We start from the raw sequence: 20,692 nt of genomic DNA, 5'->3' as shown, positions 1-20,692 counted from the left end.
GGGAGAGAAGCTGCAGAGAGGTGTGTAAGACTACAACTCTGCTTCCTGGTCCCAACCCTGGATAGTCACGGTTTGGAGGATTTAAGAAAATTAGCCAGATTTCTAGAAATGAGAGCTGCTCCATCCAAAGTGGGATGGATGCCGTCTCTCCTAACAAGACCAGGTTTTCCCCAGAAGCTTTGCCAATTATCTATGAAGCCCACCTCATTTTTTGGACACCACTCAGACAGCCAGCAATTCAAGGAGAACATGCGGCTAAACATGTCACTCCCGGTCTGATTGGGGAGGGGCCCAGAGAAAACTACAGAGTCCGACATTGTTTTTGCAAAGTTACACACCGATTTAATGTTAATTTTAGTGACCTCCGATTGGCGTAACCGGGTGTCATTACTGCCGACGTGAATTACAATCTTACCAAATTTACGCTTAGCCTTAACCAGCAGTTTCAAATTTCCTTCAATGTCGCCTGCTCTGGCCCCCGGAAGACAATTGACTATGGTTGCTGGTGTCGCTAACTTCACATTTCTCAAAACAGAGTCGCCAATAACCAGAGTTTGATCCTCGGCGGGTGTGTCGTCGAGTGGGGAAAAACGGTTAGAAATGTGAACGGGTTGGCGGTGTACACGGGGCTTCTGTTTAGGGCTACGCTTCCTCCTCACAGTCACCCAGTCAGCCTGCTTTCCCGGCTGCTCGGGATCTGCCAGAGGGGAACTAACGGCGGCTAAGCTACCTTGGTCCGCACCGACTACAGGGGCCTGGCTAGCTGTAGAATTTTCCACGGTGCGGAGCCGAGTCTCCAATTCGCCCAGCCTGGCCTCCAAAGCTACGAATAAGCTACACTTATTACAAGTACCATTACTGCTAAAGGAGGCCGAGGAATAACTAAACATTTCACACCCAGAGCAGAAAAGTGCGGGAGAGACAGGAGAAGCCGCCATGCTAAATCGGCTAAGAGCTAGTAGCTACGCTAAGCTAGCGGATTCCTAAAAACACGCAAAGTGAATAATGTGTAAATAATTTAGAGGTGATTCAGCAGAATGAGTGCTTTAGTTAAGGCACGTAAAGATTACACTGGGAAACAAATCGTAATCTAGATAACTAGATCAATCTAACTGCGCAGATTAAACAGCTAACAGATACAGAAAAACACCGCTGTGCTCCGGAACAGGAAGTGATACAATACCGCAGTGAGAGCCAACCACCAGTAGAGGCAAGCAAGAGCAGCAAACATCCTATCTCTGAAAACTTTTGAATTCATATAAAATGTCAAGTTAGCATGGTCGTCTTAATCATACAGGGGACAGCAGTTCAATGCACATGTGGCTGGGTTCACTTTTAGGCTAATATTTCAGAAGGAAAAGGTGAGTTACTAGGGAATCTGGTATTGTTTGGGAGCTTTAATGCTTTAATGATGCAGGACGCATTGAAAAACAAATAAATGTAGAGTGCCAAAAATGAAAAGGCATTTATGAAAAACAAGTTAATGGGTGGGGAGGGTGTCTTACAGTCGTTGCCTTTTTCTGACAAATAAAAAAGACACTTAAAATAAAATAAAAAAAATACATATATATTTTAACTCAAAACACTTGAATGAAGGAACAACGTCAAACTTTACCTTATGATAAAATTCATCCAAAAAAAAAAAACAAACAACACTTTACTCCTGTAAAGCGCCTTGAGGCAGCTTTGTTGTGATTTGGCGTGATATAAATTGCATAAATTGAAATGGAATACATTATATTCTGTCTTTAAATGCAGCTGTCACAATCTAAAGTAGTTAGTCACCAGTCCTTTGTGACAGACAGCCATGATGGAGGTCTCACAGACTGGAGGAGAGTTGCTCACAGCAGCACACATATTCATGGAACTCTACGCTGACCAGAGTCGGGCTCTCCTCCTATTTCAACGAGCAAGTGTGTGAGTAGCTGTGACCGAGCAAGCTTTTAGAGAGAGCAGCACTAACAGAAACAAAGCAGTGAATTAAACAAAAAAAATGTTCTTATGATTGCAACAGTTACATGCAAATGCACATGTAATGATGGGATGGCCACATGTCCACACACCCCGGCTGAAAGGATTTTGTGAATGCAGCCAGAGGACTTGCTTGCTTCAGCCTCTCTGGTGTGTGTGTGTGTGTGTGTGTGTGTGTGTGTGTGTGTGTGTGTGTGTGTGTGTGTGTGTGTGTGTGTGTGTGTGTGTGTGTGTGTGTGTGTGTGTGTGTAGCTCAGCCCCATCCTCACACAGACAGACACACAGACCTGAAACTGGATGCACTGGGGCAAAAAAATGAGAAAAAACATTGAAGAGAGCATCTTTTTGAAAGGTTCCAGAATCTTTTAAAGAGTTATTCCTCACAGCTTTAAGGCCACTGCACCGATACACTCCACGCAAAGCCAAATATTTATGTAATCGAAAATGTTGATGCTTTATTCCAACCCTAGAAATGCTGTTTCAAGCTGCTGTGCAGTTCACCAGTCACCTCTTGTTGTGACAAATTAACACACAACACCAACTGAAACCTGCTTTAGTGATTTAAAGGGGTGAGGGAGGCCCACTGCACATGACCTGCACAATTTATACTATTAGACTGAGAGAGTGAGAGACTCTCTGGTTGCATTTGAAGGAGCAGAGGGAGGACAGCTAACAGGGTAAAACTATTTTGAATATTTTCCTCTGAAACACACAGAAATGTGGCTGCAGGTCATTTTATATAACACCTGAATAGATGTTTGTACAGTAGTGTTCAGAATAATAGTAGTGCTATGTGACTAAAAAGATTAATCCAGGTTTTGAGTATATTGAGTATATTGAGTATGGTATATATAAGCCATGAAATTGGGCTATTAGTTAAAAAAGTAGAAAAGGGGGTGTTTACAATAATAGTAGCATCTGCTGTTGACGCTACAAACTCAAAACTATTATGTTCAAACTGCTTTTTTAGCAATCCTGTGAATCACAAAACTAGTAATTAGTTGTATAACCACAGTTTTTCATGATTTCTTCACATTTCTTCACATCGTTTACTAGTGTGCTTGGGGTCATTGTCTTGTTGAAACACCCATTTCAAGGGCATGTCCTCTTCAGCATAAGGCAACATGACCTCTTCAAGTATTCTGACATATCCAAACTGATCCATGATACCTGGTATGTGATATATAGGCCCAACACCATAGTAGGAGAAACATTCCCATATCATGATGCTTGCACCACCATGCTTCACTGTCTTCACTGTGAACTGTAGCTTGAATTCAGAGTTTGGGGGTTGTCTCACAAACTGTCTATGGCCCTTGGACCCAAAAAGAACAATTTTACTCTCATCAGTCCACAAAATATTCCTCCATTTCTCTTTAGGCCAGTTGATGTGTTCTTTGGCAAATTGTAACCTCTTCTGCACATGTCTTTTATTTAACAGAGGGACTTTGCGGGGGATTCTTACAAATAAATTAGCTTCACACAGGCGTCTTCTAACTGTCACAGCACTTACAGGTAACTCCAGACTGTCTTTGATCATCCTGGAGCTGATCAATGGGTGAGCCTTTGCCATTCTGGTTATTCTTCTATCCATTTTGATGGTTGTTTTCCATTTTCTTCCACGCGTCTCTGTTTTTTTTGTCCATTTTAAAGCATTGTAGATCATTGTAGATGAACAGCCTATAATTTTTTGCACCTGCGTATAAGTTTTCCCCTCTCCAATAAACTTTTTAATCAAACTACGCTGTTCTTCTGAACAATGTCTTGAACGTCCCACTTTCCTCAGGCTTTCAAAGAGAAAAGCATGTTCAACAGGTGCTGGCTTCATCCTTAAATAGGGGACACCTGATTCACACCTGCTTGTTCCACAAAACTGACGAACTCACTGACAATGCCACACTACTATTATTGTGAACACCCCCTTTTCTACTTTTTTTTTTTACTAATAGCCCAATTTCATAGCCTTAAGAGTGTGCATATCATGAATGCTTGGTCTTGTTGGATTTGTGAGAATCTACTGAATCTACTGGTACCTTGTTTCCATGTAACAATAAGAAATATACTCAAAACCTGGATTAATCTTTTTAGTCACATAGCACTACTATTATTCTGAACACTACTGTATGTCACGTGATACTGATCATTCATCCTATTTGCCATTGTGCTCCATTTGGTTCCATTTAGCGTGCAATTTTGGTTCCATATGATTTGTACCATTGCACGCTGCAGCCACCGCACATACACTCGAGCAGCGACACCATTTAGCAGCTTATTGGCGCTGGTCATTCTTCTAACACAAAAGAAAAATCAAATGCAGTGCGCTGTAAGCTGTCCTGAGGCATTTGCAAATTTGCTGCGGCGTATCTAGCTAAAGTAGATTCGCTGTTGGATGAAGAGTTCAACAAATTTCTGTTGCGAATTTTCACTGGACTGAGAAAAACAGAAGGAGTACATGAAGAAGTCAGTGCGCGGCATCAGCTACGGACTACATCGTCAGGATTGTTTTTGAACTATCTGACTGTTTTTGAAAGTTGACTGTGAACAATATTGGATTGGATTGGACTGCTATTTAACATTCATGTTGGACTGTTTGGAACCTCTTGAGATCAAAGGACCAGTGACGGACACCAAAATGTAAGTCCTTTTTCTCTTGTTTATAAATGAAAAAAATATATAAAAATTTTAGGTGTTATATAAAACAAATAAAGATTGTTTTTATTTGTTCAGTGGTACAAATATTTCATGAGGTAAAAGATTCAGTGAGGCTCATGAAACATTCATTATTTGTATAATAATACACACATGCACAACTGGATTCTACCAGCTGGTCCCACTCGATAAAGTTCCTCGGACCAAACAACATTGAAATTTTTCTCATAAAGAAGAAAAAAAAAAAAAAAGATTCCTCTCTCCATTTAACCTCTCCATAGACAACAGCACGCTCCTCACCTTATTGGTTGCTGTAGCGCTGGAGCCGGTTACTACGGGAACATTTGTGACCTGCACAGACAGATAGTCATTATCGATGAGGGGCCAAGCCCCCTCCACCTTACAAGTCTGGAAACTGTCCTTAAATGTCCTCAGGTGTGGGTCCCCAAACAGCCCACAGAACAGGTACCCAGGACGTGGGTGGCTGTGAGAGTGTGTGCGTATGTGGGCGTGTGCACGAGCATGCTGGGTGCGACTGTGGTAGTTGCAGGGCTCATGGTGGATCTCCGGGTGCGTGGAGGAAGTGGGTCCATCTCTAGAACAATTCCTCTGGATCATAAGGTCAGAGATGCCCAGCACAGCCGAGTGAAAGACCAACTCTCCCCGGCACGATTTAGCTGTCCTCTGAGTGCAGGCCGAGTACGAACGCAGAGCTTTGCAAAATTCTGTGTGGAAGCCATCCACGGCTGGTGTCAGGTGGGAAGTCAAGGAGACAAAATCCGAGCTGCACCTCTGGATACGGCACTGAGGTGCGGCCACCTGAGCCAGGCCTGGAAAACACAGATGGAGACAGATGGAGTCAGACACATTTTTTAGCAAAGTATTACTGTCACCTGAACATGCTGAACTGCACATTTATGAGAAAGGAATGTAGTGGCTTTTGATTTTACAAAAAAAAAAAAAAAAAGTACTTTTTTGTGACGTCAAACAGGATTAACAAAGTCTCAGAGCTTGGTTGCAGTTACTTGGAGAAAATCAAAAATAAACTGGCTAATTAATCATCATGCATACATGAATATAAACTGGCATATGAATGCAGTGGTAAGAATATTTCCATGAGTGGAAAGATAGAACATTCCATTTGGAGGCCAAATGATATACAGCAGTTGGCCGATAATGTCGGCCAATATGAGTTCTGTGTTATTATTCCAGATATGAAAATGTTTTCTTTCCAGCCTGTGTTGATTTTCACTAAGCATTTTACTCAGTGTTTATACTATTTATCATATGAATAGAGGTTTTGATGGTTAAATAAATTAGTATTCTAACAATAAAGATAATGTGTAAAGAATGAAAATCTCATTACCATGTTTTAATATATATATACATATTATATATATATATATATATATATATATATATATATATATATATATATATATATATATATATATATATATATATATATATATATATATATATATATATTGCCTATGGTTCGGTCCCTCATCAGCTCATTGCTTTTCCCTTGGAATTTTGTCATATTCCATCTTGTATTCAGAAGCTGGTATCCAATTACTTTAACTCTTTGCAAGTTTGTTATGCCACACAGGGTATTACCACTAATTGGCAACAGCTTGAGAAGGGCATCGCAATGGGATGCTCAATTTCCCCCATCATTTTCACGGCAGCTTTTGAGGTGATTCTGATTGGCAGTAGGCAGATGGGGCGAGGGTTAAAAACGGGGTCAGGACAACAGCTACCAGTTCTGCGAAGTTATGAATGAATGAATGAATGAAAACTGTTTATTTCGAACATTTGATACAACAACAATTACAAGATAGATCAGTAAAGACAACAACAAAAAAGTTCCTACTGTGTACCCAACATGTCCGAAAAGGGGTAGGGTGAAGCATCAGCTTATTTATCCCTACCCCTTCTTCCCCACAACCAGTAATACCCTTTGCCACATATACACATAGATTCCTACACACCTAAACCGATATCAATATATATATATATATACATATACATACACATACACATATATATATACATACACACATCAACATACATACACATATACATACACATATATACACATATACATATCAATCAACTTCAATCAACTTTTTTCTTGTATAGCGCCAAATCACAACAAACAGTTGCCCCAAGGCGCTCCACATTGCAAGGCAAGGCCATACAATAATTATGAAACACAGTCTACGTCTAAAGCAACATAACCAAGGGATGGTCCAGGGTCACCCGATCCAGCCCTAACTATAAGCCTTAGCGAAAAGGAAAGTTTTAAGCCTAATCTTAAAAGTAGAGAGGGTATCTGTCTCCCTGATCTGAATTGGGAGCTGGTTCCACAGGAGAGGAGCCTGAAAGCTGAAGGCTCTGCCTCCCATTCTACTCTTACAAACCCTAGGAACTACAAGTAAGCCCGCAGTCTGAGAGCGAAGCGCTCTAATGGGGTAATATGGTACTATGAGGTCCCTAAGATAAGATGGGACCTGATTATTCAAAACCTTATAAGTAAGAAGAAGAATTTTAAATTCTATTCTAGCATTAACAGGAAGCCAATGAAGGGAGGCCAACACGGGTGAGATATGCTCTCTCCTGCTAGTCCCCGTCAGTACTCTAGCTGCAGCATTCTGAACCAACTGAAGGCTTTTTAGGGAACTTTTAGGACAACCTGATAATAATGAATTACAATAGTCCAGCCTAGAGGAAACAAATGCATGAATTAGTTTTTCAGCATCACTCTGAGACAAGACCTTTCTGATTTTAAAAAGGCAGTCCTACATATTTGTTTAATATGCGCTTTGAATGACATATCCTGATCAAAAATAACTCCAAGATTTCTCACAGTATTACTAGAGATCAGGGAAATGCCATCCAGAGTAACAATCTGGTTAGACACCATGCTTCTAAGATTTGTGGGGCCAAGTACAATAACTTCAGTTTTATCTGAGTTTAAAAGCAGGAAATTAGAGGTCATCCATGTCTTTATGTCTGTAAGACAATCCTGCAGTTTAGCTAATTGGTGCGTATCCTCTGGCTTCATGGATAGATAAAGCTGGGTATCATCTGCGTAACAATGAAAATTTAAGCAATACCGTCTAATAATACTGCCCAAGGGAAGCATGTATAAAGTGAATAAAATTGGTCCTAGCACAGAACCTTGTGGAACTCCATAATTAACTTTAGTCTGTGAAGAAGATTCCCCATTTACATGAACAAACTGTAATCTATTAGACAAATATGATTCAAACCACCGCAGCGCAATGCCTTTAATACCTATGACATGCTCTAATCTCTGTAATAAAATTTTATGGTCAACAGTATCAAAAGCAGCACTGAGGTCCAACAGAACAAGCACAGAGATAAGTCCACTGTCCGAAGCCATAAGAAGATCATTTGTAACCTTCACTAATGCTGTTTCTGTACTATGATGAATTCTAAAACCTGACTGAAACTCTTCAAATAGACCATTCCTCTGCAGGTGATCAGTTAGCTGTTTTACAACTACCCTCTCAAGAATCTTTGAGAGAAAAGGAAGGTTGGAGATTGGCCTATAATTAGCTAAGATAGCTGGGTCAAGTGATGGCTTTTTAAGTAATGGTTTAATTACTGCCACCTTAAAGGCCTGTGGTACATAACCAACTAACAAAGATAGATTGATCATATTTAAGATTGAAGCATTAAATAATGGTAGGACTTCCTTGAGCAGCCTGGCAGGAATGGGGTCTAATAAGCATGTTGATGGTTTGGATGAAGTAACTAATGAAAATAACTCAGACAGAACAATCGGAGAGAAAGAGTCTAACCAAATACCGGCATCACTGAAAGCAGCCAAAGATAACGATACATCTTTGGGATGGTTATGAGTAATTTTTTCTCTAATAGTCAAAATTTTGTTAGCAAAGAAAGTCATGAAGTCATTACTAGTTAAAGTTAATGGAATACTCAGCTCAATAGAGCTCTGACTCTTTGTCAGCCTGGCTACAGTGCTGAAAAGAAACCTGGGGTTGTTCTTATTTTCTTCAATTAGTGATGAGTAGAAAGATGTCCTAGCTTCACGAAGGGCTTTCTTATAGAGCAACAAACTCTTTTTCCAGGCTAAGTGAAGATCTTCTAAATTAGTGAGACGCCATTTCCTCTCCAACTTACGGGTTATCTGCTTTAAGCTACGAGTTTGTGAGTTATACCACGGAGTCAGACACTTCTGATTTAAAGCTCTCTTTTTCAGAGGAGCTACAGCATCCAAAGTTGTCTTCAATGAGGATGTAAAACTATTGACAAGATACTCTAACTCCCTTACAGAGTTTAGGTAGCTACTCTGCTCTGTGTTGGTATATGACATTAGAGAACATAAAGAAGGAATCATATCCTTAAACCTAGTTACAGCGCTTTCTGAAAGACTTCTAGTGTAATGAAACTTATTCCCCACTGCAGGGTAGTCCATCGGGGTAAATGTAAATGTTATTAAAAAATGATCAGACAAAAGGGAGTTTTCAGGGAATACTGTTAAGTCTTCTATTTCCATACCATAAGTCAGAACAAGATCTAAAATATGATTAAAGTGGTGGGTGGACTCATTTACTTTTTGAGCAAAGCCGATAGAGTCTAATAATAGATTAAATGCAGTGTTGAGGCTGTCATTCTCAGCATCTGTGTGGATGTTAAAATCGCCCACTATAATTATCTTGTCTGAGCTAAGCACTAAGTCAGACAAAAGGTCTGAAAATTCACAGAGAAACTCACAGTAACGACCAGGTGGACGATAGATAATAACAAATAAAACTGGTTTTTGGGACTTCCAATTTGGATGGACAAGACTAAGAGACAAGCTTTCAAATGAATTAAAGCTCTGTCTAGGTTTTTGATTAATTAATAAGCTGGAATGGAAGATTGCTGCTAATCCTCCGCCCCGGCCCGTGCTACGAGCATTCTGACAGTTAGTGTGACTCAGGGGTGTTGACTCATTTAAACTAACATATTCATCCTGCTGTAACCAAGTTTCTGTTAGGCAGAATAAATCAATACGTTGATCAATTATTATATCATTTACCAACAGGGACTTAGAAGAAAGAGACCTAATGTTTAATAGACCACATTTAACTGTTTTAGTCTGTGGTGCAATTGAAGGTGCTATATTATTTTTTCTTTTTGAATTTTTATGCTTAAATAGATTTTTGCTAGTTATTGGTGGTCTGGGAGCAGGCACCGTCTCTACGGGGATGGGGTAATGAGGGGATGGCAGGGGGAGAGAAGCTGCAGAGAGGTGTATAAGACCACAGCTCTGCCTCCTGGTCCCAACGCTAGACAGTCACAGTTTGGAGGATCCCAAAAAATTGGCCAGATTTCTAGAAATGAGAGCTGCTCCCTCTAAAGTGGGATGGATGCCGTCTCTCCTAACAAGACCAGGTTTTCCCCAGAAGCTTTGCCAATTATCAATGAAGCCCACCTCATTTTTTGGACACCACTCAGACAGCCAGCAATTCAAGGAGAACATGCGGCTAAACATGTCACTCCCGGTCTGATTGGGGAGGGGCCCAGAGAAAACAACAGAGTCCGACATTGTTTTTGCAAAGTTACACACCGATTCAATGTTAATTTTAGTGACCTCCGATTGGCGTAACCGAGTGCCATTACTGCCGACGTGAATTACAATCTTACCAAATTTACGCTTAGCCTTAGCCAGCAATTTCAAATGTCCTTCGATGTCGCCTGCTCTGGCCCCCGGAAGACAATTGACAATGGTTGCTGGTGTCGCTAACTTCACATTTCTCAAAACAGAGTCGCCAATAACCAGAGTTTGATCCTCGGCGAGTGTATCGTCGAGTGGGGAAAAACGGTTAGAGATGTGAACGGGTTGACGGTGTACACGGGGCTTCTGTTTAGGGCTACGCTTCCTCCTCACAGTCACCCAGTCAGCCTGCCTTCCCGACTGCACGGGGTCTGCCAGGGGGGAACTAACGGCGGCTAAGCTACCTTGGTCCGTACCGACTACAGGGGCCTGGCTAGCTGTAGAATTTTCCACGGTGCGGAGCCGAGCCTCCAATTCGCCCAGCCTGGCCTCCAAAGCTACGAATAAGCTGCACTTATTACATGTACCGTTACTGCTAAAAGAGGCCGAGGAATAACTAAACATTTCACACACAGAGCAGAAAAGTACGGGAGAGACAGGAGAAGCCGCCATGCTAAAACGGCTAAGAGCTAGTAGCTACGCTAAGCTAGCGGATTCCCAAACAGGGAATCCGACACTAGACAGGCTGTGGAGCAGCACAGGTAACGCACGACAACAGTGCTAAAATAAAATAAAAATCCACTAGACAGGCTGTGGAGCAGCACAGGTAACGCACAACAACAGTGCTAAAAAAAAAAATAAAAAAAAATAAAATAAAATAAAAATCCACTAGACAGGCTGTGGAGCAGCACAGGTAACGCACGACAACAGTGCTAAAATAAAATAAAAATCCATTAGACAGGCTGTGGAGCAGCACAGGTAACGCACAACAACAGTGCTAAAAAATAAAAATAAAAATCCACTGGACAGGCTGTGGAGCAGCACAGGCAACGCACGACAACAGTGCTAAAACAAAATAAAAATCCACTAGACAGGCTGTGGAGCAGCACAGGTAACGCACGACAACAGTGCTAAAACAAAATAGAAATCCACTAGACAGGCTGTGGAGCAGCACAGGTAACGCACGACAACAGTGCTAAAACAAAATAGAAATCCACTAGACAGGCTGTGGAGCAGCACAGGTAACGCACAACAACAGTGCTAAAACAAAATAAAAATCCACTAGACAGGCTGTGGAGCAGCACAGGTAACGCACAACAACAGTGCTAAAACAAAATAAAAATCCACTAGACAGGCTGTGGAGCAGCACAGGTAACGCACGACAACAGTGCTAAAACAAAATAAAAATCCACTAGACAGGCTGTGGAGCAGCACAGGTAACGCACAACAACAGTGCTAAAACAAAATAAAAATCCACTGGACAGGCTGTGGAGCAGCACAGGTAACGCACAACAACAGTGCTAAAAAATAAAATAAAAATAAAAATCCACTGGACAGGCTGTGGAGCAGCACAGGTAACGCACAACAACAGTGCTAAAAAATAAAATAAAAATAAAAATCCACTAGACAGGCTGTGGAGCAGCACAGGTAACGCACGACAACAGCGCTAAATAAAAATCCACTGGACAGGCTGTGGAGCAGCACAGGTAACGCACGACAACAGTGGTAAAAAATAAAATAAAAATCCACTGGACAGGCTGTGGAGCAGCACAGGTAACGCACGACAACAGTGCTAAAAAATAAAATAAAAATCCACTGGACAGGCTGTGGAGCAGCACAGGTAACGCACAACAACAGTGCTAAAAAAAAAAATAAAAAAAAATAAAATAAAATAAAAATCCACTAGACAGGCTGTGGAGCAGCACAGGTAACGCACGACAACAGTGCTAAAATAAAATAAAAATCCATTAGACAGGCTGTGGAGCAGCACAGGTAACGCACAACAACAGTGCTAAAAAATAAAAATAAAAATCCACTGGACAGGCTGTGGAGCAGCACAGGTAACGCACGACAACAGTGCTAAAATAAAATAAAAATCCATTAGACAGGCTGTGGAGCAGCACAGGTAACGCACAACAACAGTGCTAAAAAATAAAAATAAAATCCACTGGACAGGCTGTGGAGCAGCACAGGCAACGCACGACAACAGTGCTAAAACAAAATAAAAATCCACTAGACAGGCTGTGGAGCAGCACAGGTAACGCACGACAACAGTGCTAAACAAAATAGAAATCCACTAGACAGGCTGTGGAGCAGCACAGGTAACGCACGACAACAGTGCTAAAACAAAATAGAAATCCACTAGACAGGCTGTGGAGCAGCACAGGTAACGCACAACAACAGTGCTAAAACAAAATAAAAATCCACTAGACAGGCTGTGGAGCAGCACAGGTAACGCACAACAACAGTGCTAAAACAAAATAAAAATCCACTAGACAGGCTGTGGAGCAGCACAGGTAACGCACGACAACAGTGCTAAAACAAAATAAAAATCCACTAGACAGGCTGTGGAGCAGCACAGGTAACGCACAACAACAGTGCTAAAACAAAATAAAAATCCACTGGACAGGCTGTGGAGCAGCACAGGTAACGCACAACAACAGTGCTAAAAAATAAAATAAAAATAAAAATCCACTGGACAGGCTGTGGAGCAGCACAGGTAACGCACAACAACAGTGCTAAAAAATAAAATAAAAATAAAAATCCACTAGACAGGCTGTGGAGCAGCACAGGTAACGCACGACAACAGCGCTAAATAAAAATCCACTGGACAGGCTGTGGAGCAGCACAGGTAACGCACGACAACAGTGGTAAAAAATAAAATAAAAATCCACTGGACAGGCTGTGGAGCAGCACAGGTAACGCACGACAACAGTGCTAAAAAATAAAATAAAAATCCACTGGACAGGCTGTGGAGCAGCACAGGTAACGCACAACAACAGTGCTAAAAAATAAAATAAAATAAAAATAAAAATCCACTGGACAGGCTGTGGAGCAGCACAGGTAAAGCACAACAACAGTGCTAAAAAATAAAATAAAATAAAAATAAAAATCCACTGGACAGGCTGTGGAGCAGCACAGGCAACGCACGACAACAGTGCTAAAACAAAATAAAAATCCACTAGACAGGCTGTGGAGCAGCACAGGTAACGCACGACAACAGCGCTAAATAAAAATCCACTGGACAGGCTGTGGAGCAGCACAGGTAACGCACGACAACAGCGCCCAAAAAAATAAAATCAAAATCAAAATCCACTGGACAGGCTGTGGAGCAGCACAGGTAACGCACGACAACAGTGGTAAAAAATAAAATAAAAATCCACTGGACAGGCTGTGGAGCAGCACAGGTAACGCACGACAACAGTGCTAAAAAATAAAATAAAAATCCACTGGACAGGCTGTGGAGCAGCACAGGTAACGCACGACAACAGTGCTAAAAAAAAAAAAAAAAAAAATTAAAAAAAAAAAATAATAAAATAATAAAATAAAAATCCACTGGACAGGCTGCGGAGCAGCACAGGTAACACACGACAACAGTGGTAAAAAATAAAATAAAAATCCACTGGACAGGCTGTGGAGCAGCACAGGTAACACACGACAACAGTGCCAAAAAACAAAACAAAAATCCACTGAACAGGCTGTGGAGCAGCACAGGTAACACACGACAACAGTGGTAAAAAATAAAATAAAAATCCACTGGACAGGCTGTGGAACAGCACAGGTAACGCACGACAACAGTGCTAAAAAATAAAATAAAAATCCACTGAACAGGCTGTGGAGCAGCACAGGTAACACACGACAACAGTGCAAAAAATAAAATAAAAATCCACTGGACAGGCTGTGGAGCAGCACAGGTAACGCACGACAACAGCGCCAAAAAATAAAATAAAAATCCACTGAACAGGCTGTGGAGCAGCACAGGTAACGCACGACAACAGTGCTAAAAAATAAAATAAAAATCCACTGGACAGGCTGTGGAGCAGCACAGGTAACGCACGACAACAGTGCTAAAAATAAAATAAAAATCCACTGGACAGGCTGTGGAGCAGCACAGGTAACACACGACAACAGTGGTAAAAAATAAAATAAAAATCCACTGGACAGGCTGTGGAGCAGCACAGGCAACGCACGACAACAGCGCCAAAAAATAAAATAAAAATCCACTGAACAGGCTGTGGAGCAGCACAGGTAACGCACGACAACAGTGCTAAAAAATAAAATAAAAATCCACTGGACAGGCTGTGGAGCAGCACAGGTAACGCACGACAACAGTGCTAAAATAAAATAAAAATCCACTAGGCAGGCTGTGGAGCAGCACGACAACAGTGCTAAAAAATAAAATAAAAATAAAAACGAAAGCGTTAGCAAGCTAGTTAGCTTGCCAACGCTGATGAAGGTTAGCTGATAAAAGAGCTCCGTCGCGATGCTTCGACCGTTAGAGGTCTTCTTTAGGCGTTGGAGCACGGTGAAAAAGTAAAAAAAAGTAAAGTCTTGAAAAAGACTGTTAATTCAAAGAACTCAAACAGCTCAGTTCAAACAGCTAACAGATACAGCAGAACACCGCTGTGCTCCGGAACCAGAAAAAAGTCCACTCAGACAACAGTGCTGATATATACACATATATATACACAAACATAAATATACACCTACACATACCTACTTACATACAAAATACTATATATTTACAAGCCGAAGCAAAAAACAAAAACACCCTAACCCTCATTACCCTTCCTCCTCCCTATACCCAGAAAAAAACATATTTTTGTACCGCTGTTTGAACTGGTTCATGCTTGGACATTGCTTGAGCCCCACTCCCAATCTGTTCCACATCCTCACCCCACAGACAGAAATACAGAAACCTTTTAATGTTGTTCGTGCCCACTGATGCTTTAAATTAAATTTCCCCCTCAGACTGTAATCCCCTGATCTGTTAAAAAACATATTTTTAATATTTGCTGGAAGTAAATTGTTTATTGCTTTATACACAATTTGTACTGTTTGAAAATGAACCAAGTCTGTGAATTTTAAGAATTTGGATTGTAAAAATAGTGGATTTGTATGATCTCTATAGCCAGTATTATGAATAATTCTTATAGCTCTTTTCTGCATTACTGATAGTGATTGTGTTGTACCTTTATAAGTATTACCCCATACCTCTGCACAGTACTGTAAATATGGTAAAACCAGTGAGAAGTAAAGAATGCGGAGTGAGTTGTGGTCCAGAATATGTTTCGCTTTGTTTAGAACTGAAATGCTTCTTGACAGTTTACTTTGTATATGTTTTATATGAGTCTTCCAGTTTATCTTATCATCTATTATCACCCCCAGAAACTTATTTTCATGTACCCTTTCAATATCTACCCCCTCGACTTGTAACTGAACCTGTATGTCTGTATTACAATAGCCAAATAACATGTATTTTGTTTTACTTAAGTTTAATGATAATTTGTTTCTGTCAAACCATATTTTCAATTTTCCCATTTCTATACTGATCCTCCTCAGTAACTCCTGCAAATCCCCCCCTGAACAAAAAATGCTTGTGTCATCTGCAAATAATACTAATTTTAATATTTTGGAAACATTGACAATATCATTTATATAAATTAGAAACAGTTTTGGACCCAATACTGACCCCTGTGGGACGCCACAAGCATTGTCCAAGCATGATGATGTATATTCCCCCAACTTCACAAACTGTTTTCTGTTACTTAAGTAGCTTCTCACCCAGTGCAACACCAACCCCCTAATCCCATACTGTTCAAGTTTATTGATTAATATGTCATGATTAATTGTATCAAAAGCCTTTTTAAGGTCTATAAATATTCCAACTGAATGTAATTTGTGGTCTATGGCGTTTGTAATCTCCTCAACTGATTCTATTAATGCAAGTGATGTTGAACTATGTGCTCTGAATCCATATTGACTATCAGTAAGTAATTTATGTTTATTTATGAATTTGTCTAATCTATTATTGAATAACTTTTCTAATAATTTGGAAAATTGTGGAAGCAAAGAAACAGGTCTATAATTTGTGAAGTGGTGTCTATCCCCAGTCTTATACAGCGGCACAACCTTAGCTATTTTCATTTGATTGGGAAATTTACCGGTTTGAAATGATAAGTTACAGATGTATGTTAATGGTTCTACAATCCATTCAATGACCTGTTTTACCACCACCATATCAATTTCATTTAAATCGGTAGATGTTTTATATTTACAATTATTCACAATGTCTATAATTTCATTTCCATCCACTGCTGTGAGGAACATTGAACAGGGATTTCTTTCTATAAGATTATTATCCCAATCCTCAGATTGGGAATGGGGAATTTTTTCTGCCAAGCTTGGTCCAATATTTACAAAAAAATTATTAAAACCGTTGACTACCTCATCCTTATTTTCCTTCTTGACATTATTATCAATGAAATACTGAGGGTAACTCTGTTTTTTATTACCATTTTTGATAATGCTATTTAATATATCCCATATTCCTTTAATATTGTTTTTGTTATTATATAATATGTTACTATAATATTCCTTCCTACATACCCGTATAATATTAGTTAATCTATTTTTGTATTTCTTATATCTATTTTCTGCCTCTTTAGTCTTTAGTTTTATGAATTCTCTATACAGTGTATTTTTCTTATTACATGCATTTCGTAACCCTTTCGTCATCCATGGTCGAGCTTGGATTTTTTGTTTTCTGTAGTCTTGTTTAATTGGACAATTTTTATCATATAATGATGTAAATATTTGTAAAAAAGTTTCATATGCACTATCAACATCACTTTCACTGTATACCTTTTCCCAGTTTTGCTCCTGTAAATCCTTCTTTAGTGTGTTTATGTTTTCCTCTGTCCGCACTCGCCTGTATTTTATTTTCTCCTCTGGCTGATTCCGCCGATGGTTTCTATTATAAACGATGAAAACTGGTAGATGATCACTAATGTCATTGATTAATAATCCACTCACAGTGTTATTCTCAATATCATTGCTGAATATATTATCAATTAAGGTAGCACTATGGGATGTAATTCTGCTTGGCCTGGTGATTTTTGGATATAAACTCATACTGTACATTATACTGATAAATTCATCTGTTATTTTATGCTTATTTGGATTGAGCAGATCAATATTTAAGTCACCACAAATTAACACAGTTTTTTGATTAGTTTTTGAGAACATTTTTCCCATACAGTCAGTGAATGTTTCAATACTAGATCCTGGTGCTCTATATATACAGCTGACTAATACATTTTTGCTTTTTTCTTCACATATTTCAATAGTTATACATTCTAATAAGTTATCAATCACAGTTGTCATATTGTCTACTATTTTATAATCCATGTTCTTATCCACATACACAGCCACTCCTCCTCCACTCTTATTTTTTCTGTTTACACAATTAAATTCATATCCATCCAGTTCAAAATCCATTCCTTTATCTTCATTGATCCATGTTTCTGATATAGCAATTATGTTAAATATTTTTTTAAACTGACTTAAATATTCTTTAATGTTGTTAAAGTTTGCATACAGACTTCTGCTGTTGAAATGGATTATTGATAATTTGTTATCCGTTCTAATGATCCGATTAAACTGTTCATCTGTATAATAGCAACAACTGTCATTGATATTTGAGAAGAAATTATTGTCCGGGTCTATATCGTGCTCCAAGTCCAGTACATTGTGGTCTGTGTATTTAAATGTTCTCAGTTCTACTTTTCCATGATCAGCAATCCTTTGAGTTATATCCTTCTTGTCTCCAGATGTAGATGAATAGGTAGTAGATGAATAGGTTCCTCTGGTCTGTGTCATGGTGTTGTGATGTGTTTGTGTCCTCATACCTTATTGGTCATATTTGTCCAGATCCTCGCTTTAAGAAACACTATTGTTCATATTTGTCCAGCTCCTCGATGTTCCTTATTGCCATGATTTTTGCTTGTTCTGGTGATCCGTTCAGTTTGATGAATATTTTACAGTTTGAAGTCCATGTGTGCTGGATTTTTCCCTGTTTCTTCAAGAAGCGTGCTTTCCTGGCGATGTCGGCATTCCGTTTGGTGAGATGTTCATTGATGAATACGTTTGTCCCTTTCAGTTTTCTTCCTTGTTTTAACAGTGCTGTTTTGTGTTTTCTGTTGATGAATCTCATGATGACGGTTCGTTTATCACCGTCATTTCTCCGGGGCAGAGGGTGGCACGCTTCAATGTTATTTAAATCCATTTCTATACCTTTAGATAGGAGGAAATCAGCAACCTGTTTTTCCACAGAGCTGACCTCCTGTTCACTGGGCTCCCCTCCGCTCTCATCTGTTACCGCCCGTGCGTAGGACCGTGGTTTGATATGAAGACCTGTGATGATGACGTCGTTAATTCTGGTGTACTGCTCCAATTCAGCCACTCTATTTTCCAGCTGCACCAGATGCCGGTCTTTCTCGGCATTCTGGAGCCGTAATGCCTTCACCTCCTCCACCAGATCCATGATTGATTTCTGTTGCTGCTTCACAACAGAAATCTCCTCTGATAGAAAGTCCAGAGATTTTTTAATATCGTCACCTTCCTCCGCTGTCAGAACCTTCTTAGGCCCCATGGTCGGCTTATGAGCAGCTTGTCGATCGCCGATGTTAACAGCCTGCGTTGTTTGTCACCGGGATGGATCTGCACTGCGCTGGTGCCGCGCGGCCTCGGTGTTTCCGCGCTGATGGATCCGCGGTGGCTGCACGAGGCCTCGGGGAAACGGCACTCGTGACGCGCGGCTCTAATGACGCAGCGCGCGGCCTCAGTGAATTCACCACGTTGGGCGGGCCTCGGACGTTGTTGCTGTCCAGTCGCGGGGCTAAGTTGCCGGTTGAGGTGGTATTCCCACTGTCCGGGTTGGCAAACACCGGCGTGGCAGATGGCAACCACAAACACCACCTCTGAAAACTCAGGTACAAACTTTTTGCAGCTCGCTCTGACGACACGCAGCTCTGACTGACTGTGACTGACGCAGCTCTGACTCTCCTCCTAGTGCTAGTTACATGGATGATGTAACTAGCCTACTGCAAACAGCGTCATGTACTGTTAGGTTTTTAAGGAGGTTTGAAGAACTCCTCAGATGGGCGAGAATGAGGATCAAGCCAGCGAAGTCCCGCAGTTTGTCGATCCGGAAGGGAGTTAGGAATGACCATATCTCCTTTACAGTGGATGGAGGAAAGATCCCGTTGTTGGTTGACCAACCACTCCGCAGTCTGGGAAGGCTGTATACGGCGGAGTTGTCTGACACTCACATGCCTGCCGTCATTTTGCAGCAGCTTACGGATGGGCTGGAGAGGACTGATAAGTGCCACCTCCCAGGGAAGCTGAAAGTCTGGTGTTATCAGTTCACCCTCTTCCAGCGGTTGATGTGGCCTCTGAAGCTGTGTGAGATCACTTCATCCATAGTAATGAAGATGGATGCAAAAGCCAATAGCTTTATATGCAAGTGGCTTGAGCTACCTCGAAGCCTCTCCGATGTTGCCCTGTTTGGGAAGACCGTGTTGCAGTTGCCACTGAAGTCTATTAATCTAGGCTACAGGCAAGAGAAGGCCAGGCTTGTTCTGGAGTTGAGAGAGTCAACCGATCCACTCGTAAAAAACAGCAAGGTGCCAGTGCGAACAGGACGCAAGTGGAAGGCTGAGGAGGCTGTTAACCAGGCCATCAGCAGGCTTGAGCATAAAGAAGTGGTGGGTAGGATACAGTCAGGGAGAGCAGGCTTGGGGTGGGGAATAGCCCCCAAGTTTTGGTCCAAGGCTACAAGAAAGGAGAAGAAAGGGTTGGTGATTGAGGAGGTGGTCAGGCATGAGGAGGAGAAATATAAGATCAAGGCCCTCAGCCAGTCGCGGCAAGGGCAATGGACAATGTGGGAAGGAGTTGTCAGTAGAACCATCAAGTGGTCCGATGTGTGGAAGATGCCCCAAGCAAGGCTTAGCTTCCTCATTCGGGCCACGTATGATACCCTCCCCAGCCCAAGCAATGTGAGTCTGTGGTATGGCTTGGAGGAAGGCTGTCAGCTCTGTAATGTCCCAAACCCAAGCCTCCAACATATCCTGTCTAGTTGCAAGACAGCTCTGGCGCAGGGTAGGTATAGGTGGCGGCACGATCTGGTTCTGCGGAAGCTGGCAGAAGTCCTTGAAGTGCAGAGAACGGAAGTAATTAAAGAGCTTCCTCCTAAGTCTTGGACTTTTAGCAACTTTGTTAGACAAGGGGCTGGAGTCCAACCTGTTGCTCAGAGGACAAGGTCACTGCTAACACCTGGATGTAGCTGGAACTTGAGGGTGAATCTCGATAGGCAGCTCAAGTTCCCCCCAGAGATTGTTACCACCTCTTTGAGGCCAGATGTTGTGCTGTGGTCCGCTGATGTTAAGTCTGTGATTTTGGTGGAACTAACGGTCCCTTGGGAGGGAGGAATGGAGGCTGCCTGTGAAAGGAAGAGAGATAAATACACCGACTTGG

General features: G+C 41.1%; 1 protein-coding gene across 1 annotated transcript in view; it reads right to left on the bottom strand.

The window, feature by feature from the left end:
- The window catches only part of rgmb (repulsive guidance molecule BMP co-receptor b), a 53,622-nt gene that overhangs the window by 15,485 nt on the left and 17,445 nt on the right, over window positions 1–20,692 (bottom strand). The window contains exon 2 of the mRNA XM_034170172.1: window positions 4,921–5,450. Within this exon, the coding sequence (XP_034026063.1) occupies window positions 4,921–5,450 (530 nt within the window). The remainder of the gene's footprint in view (window positions 1–4,920; window positions 5,451–20,692) is intronic.

This window comes from Thalassophryne amazonica, chromosome 5 (assembly GCF_902500255.1).
Source record: "Thalassophryne amazonica chromosome 5, fThaAma1.1, whole genome shotgun sequence".
Lineage (NCBI taxonomy): Eukaryota > Metazoa > Chordata > Actinopteri > Batrachoidiformes > Batrachoididae > Thalassophryne > Thalassophryne amazonica.
This window is presented reverse-complemented; position numbering and strand designations above follow the sequence as displayed.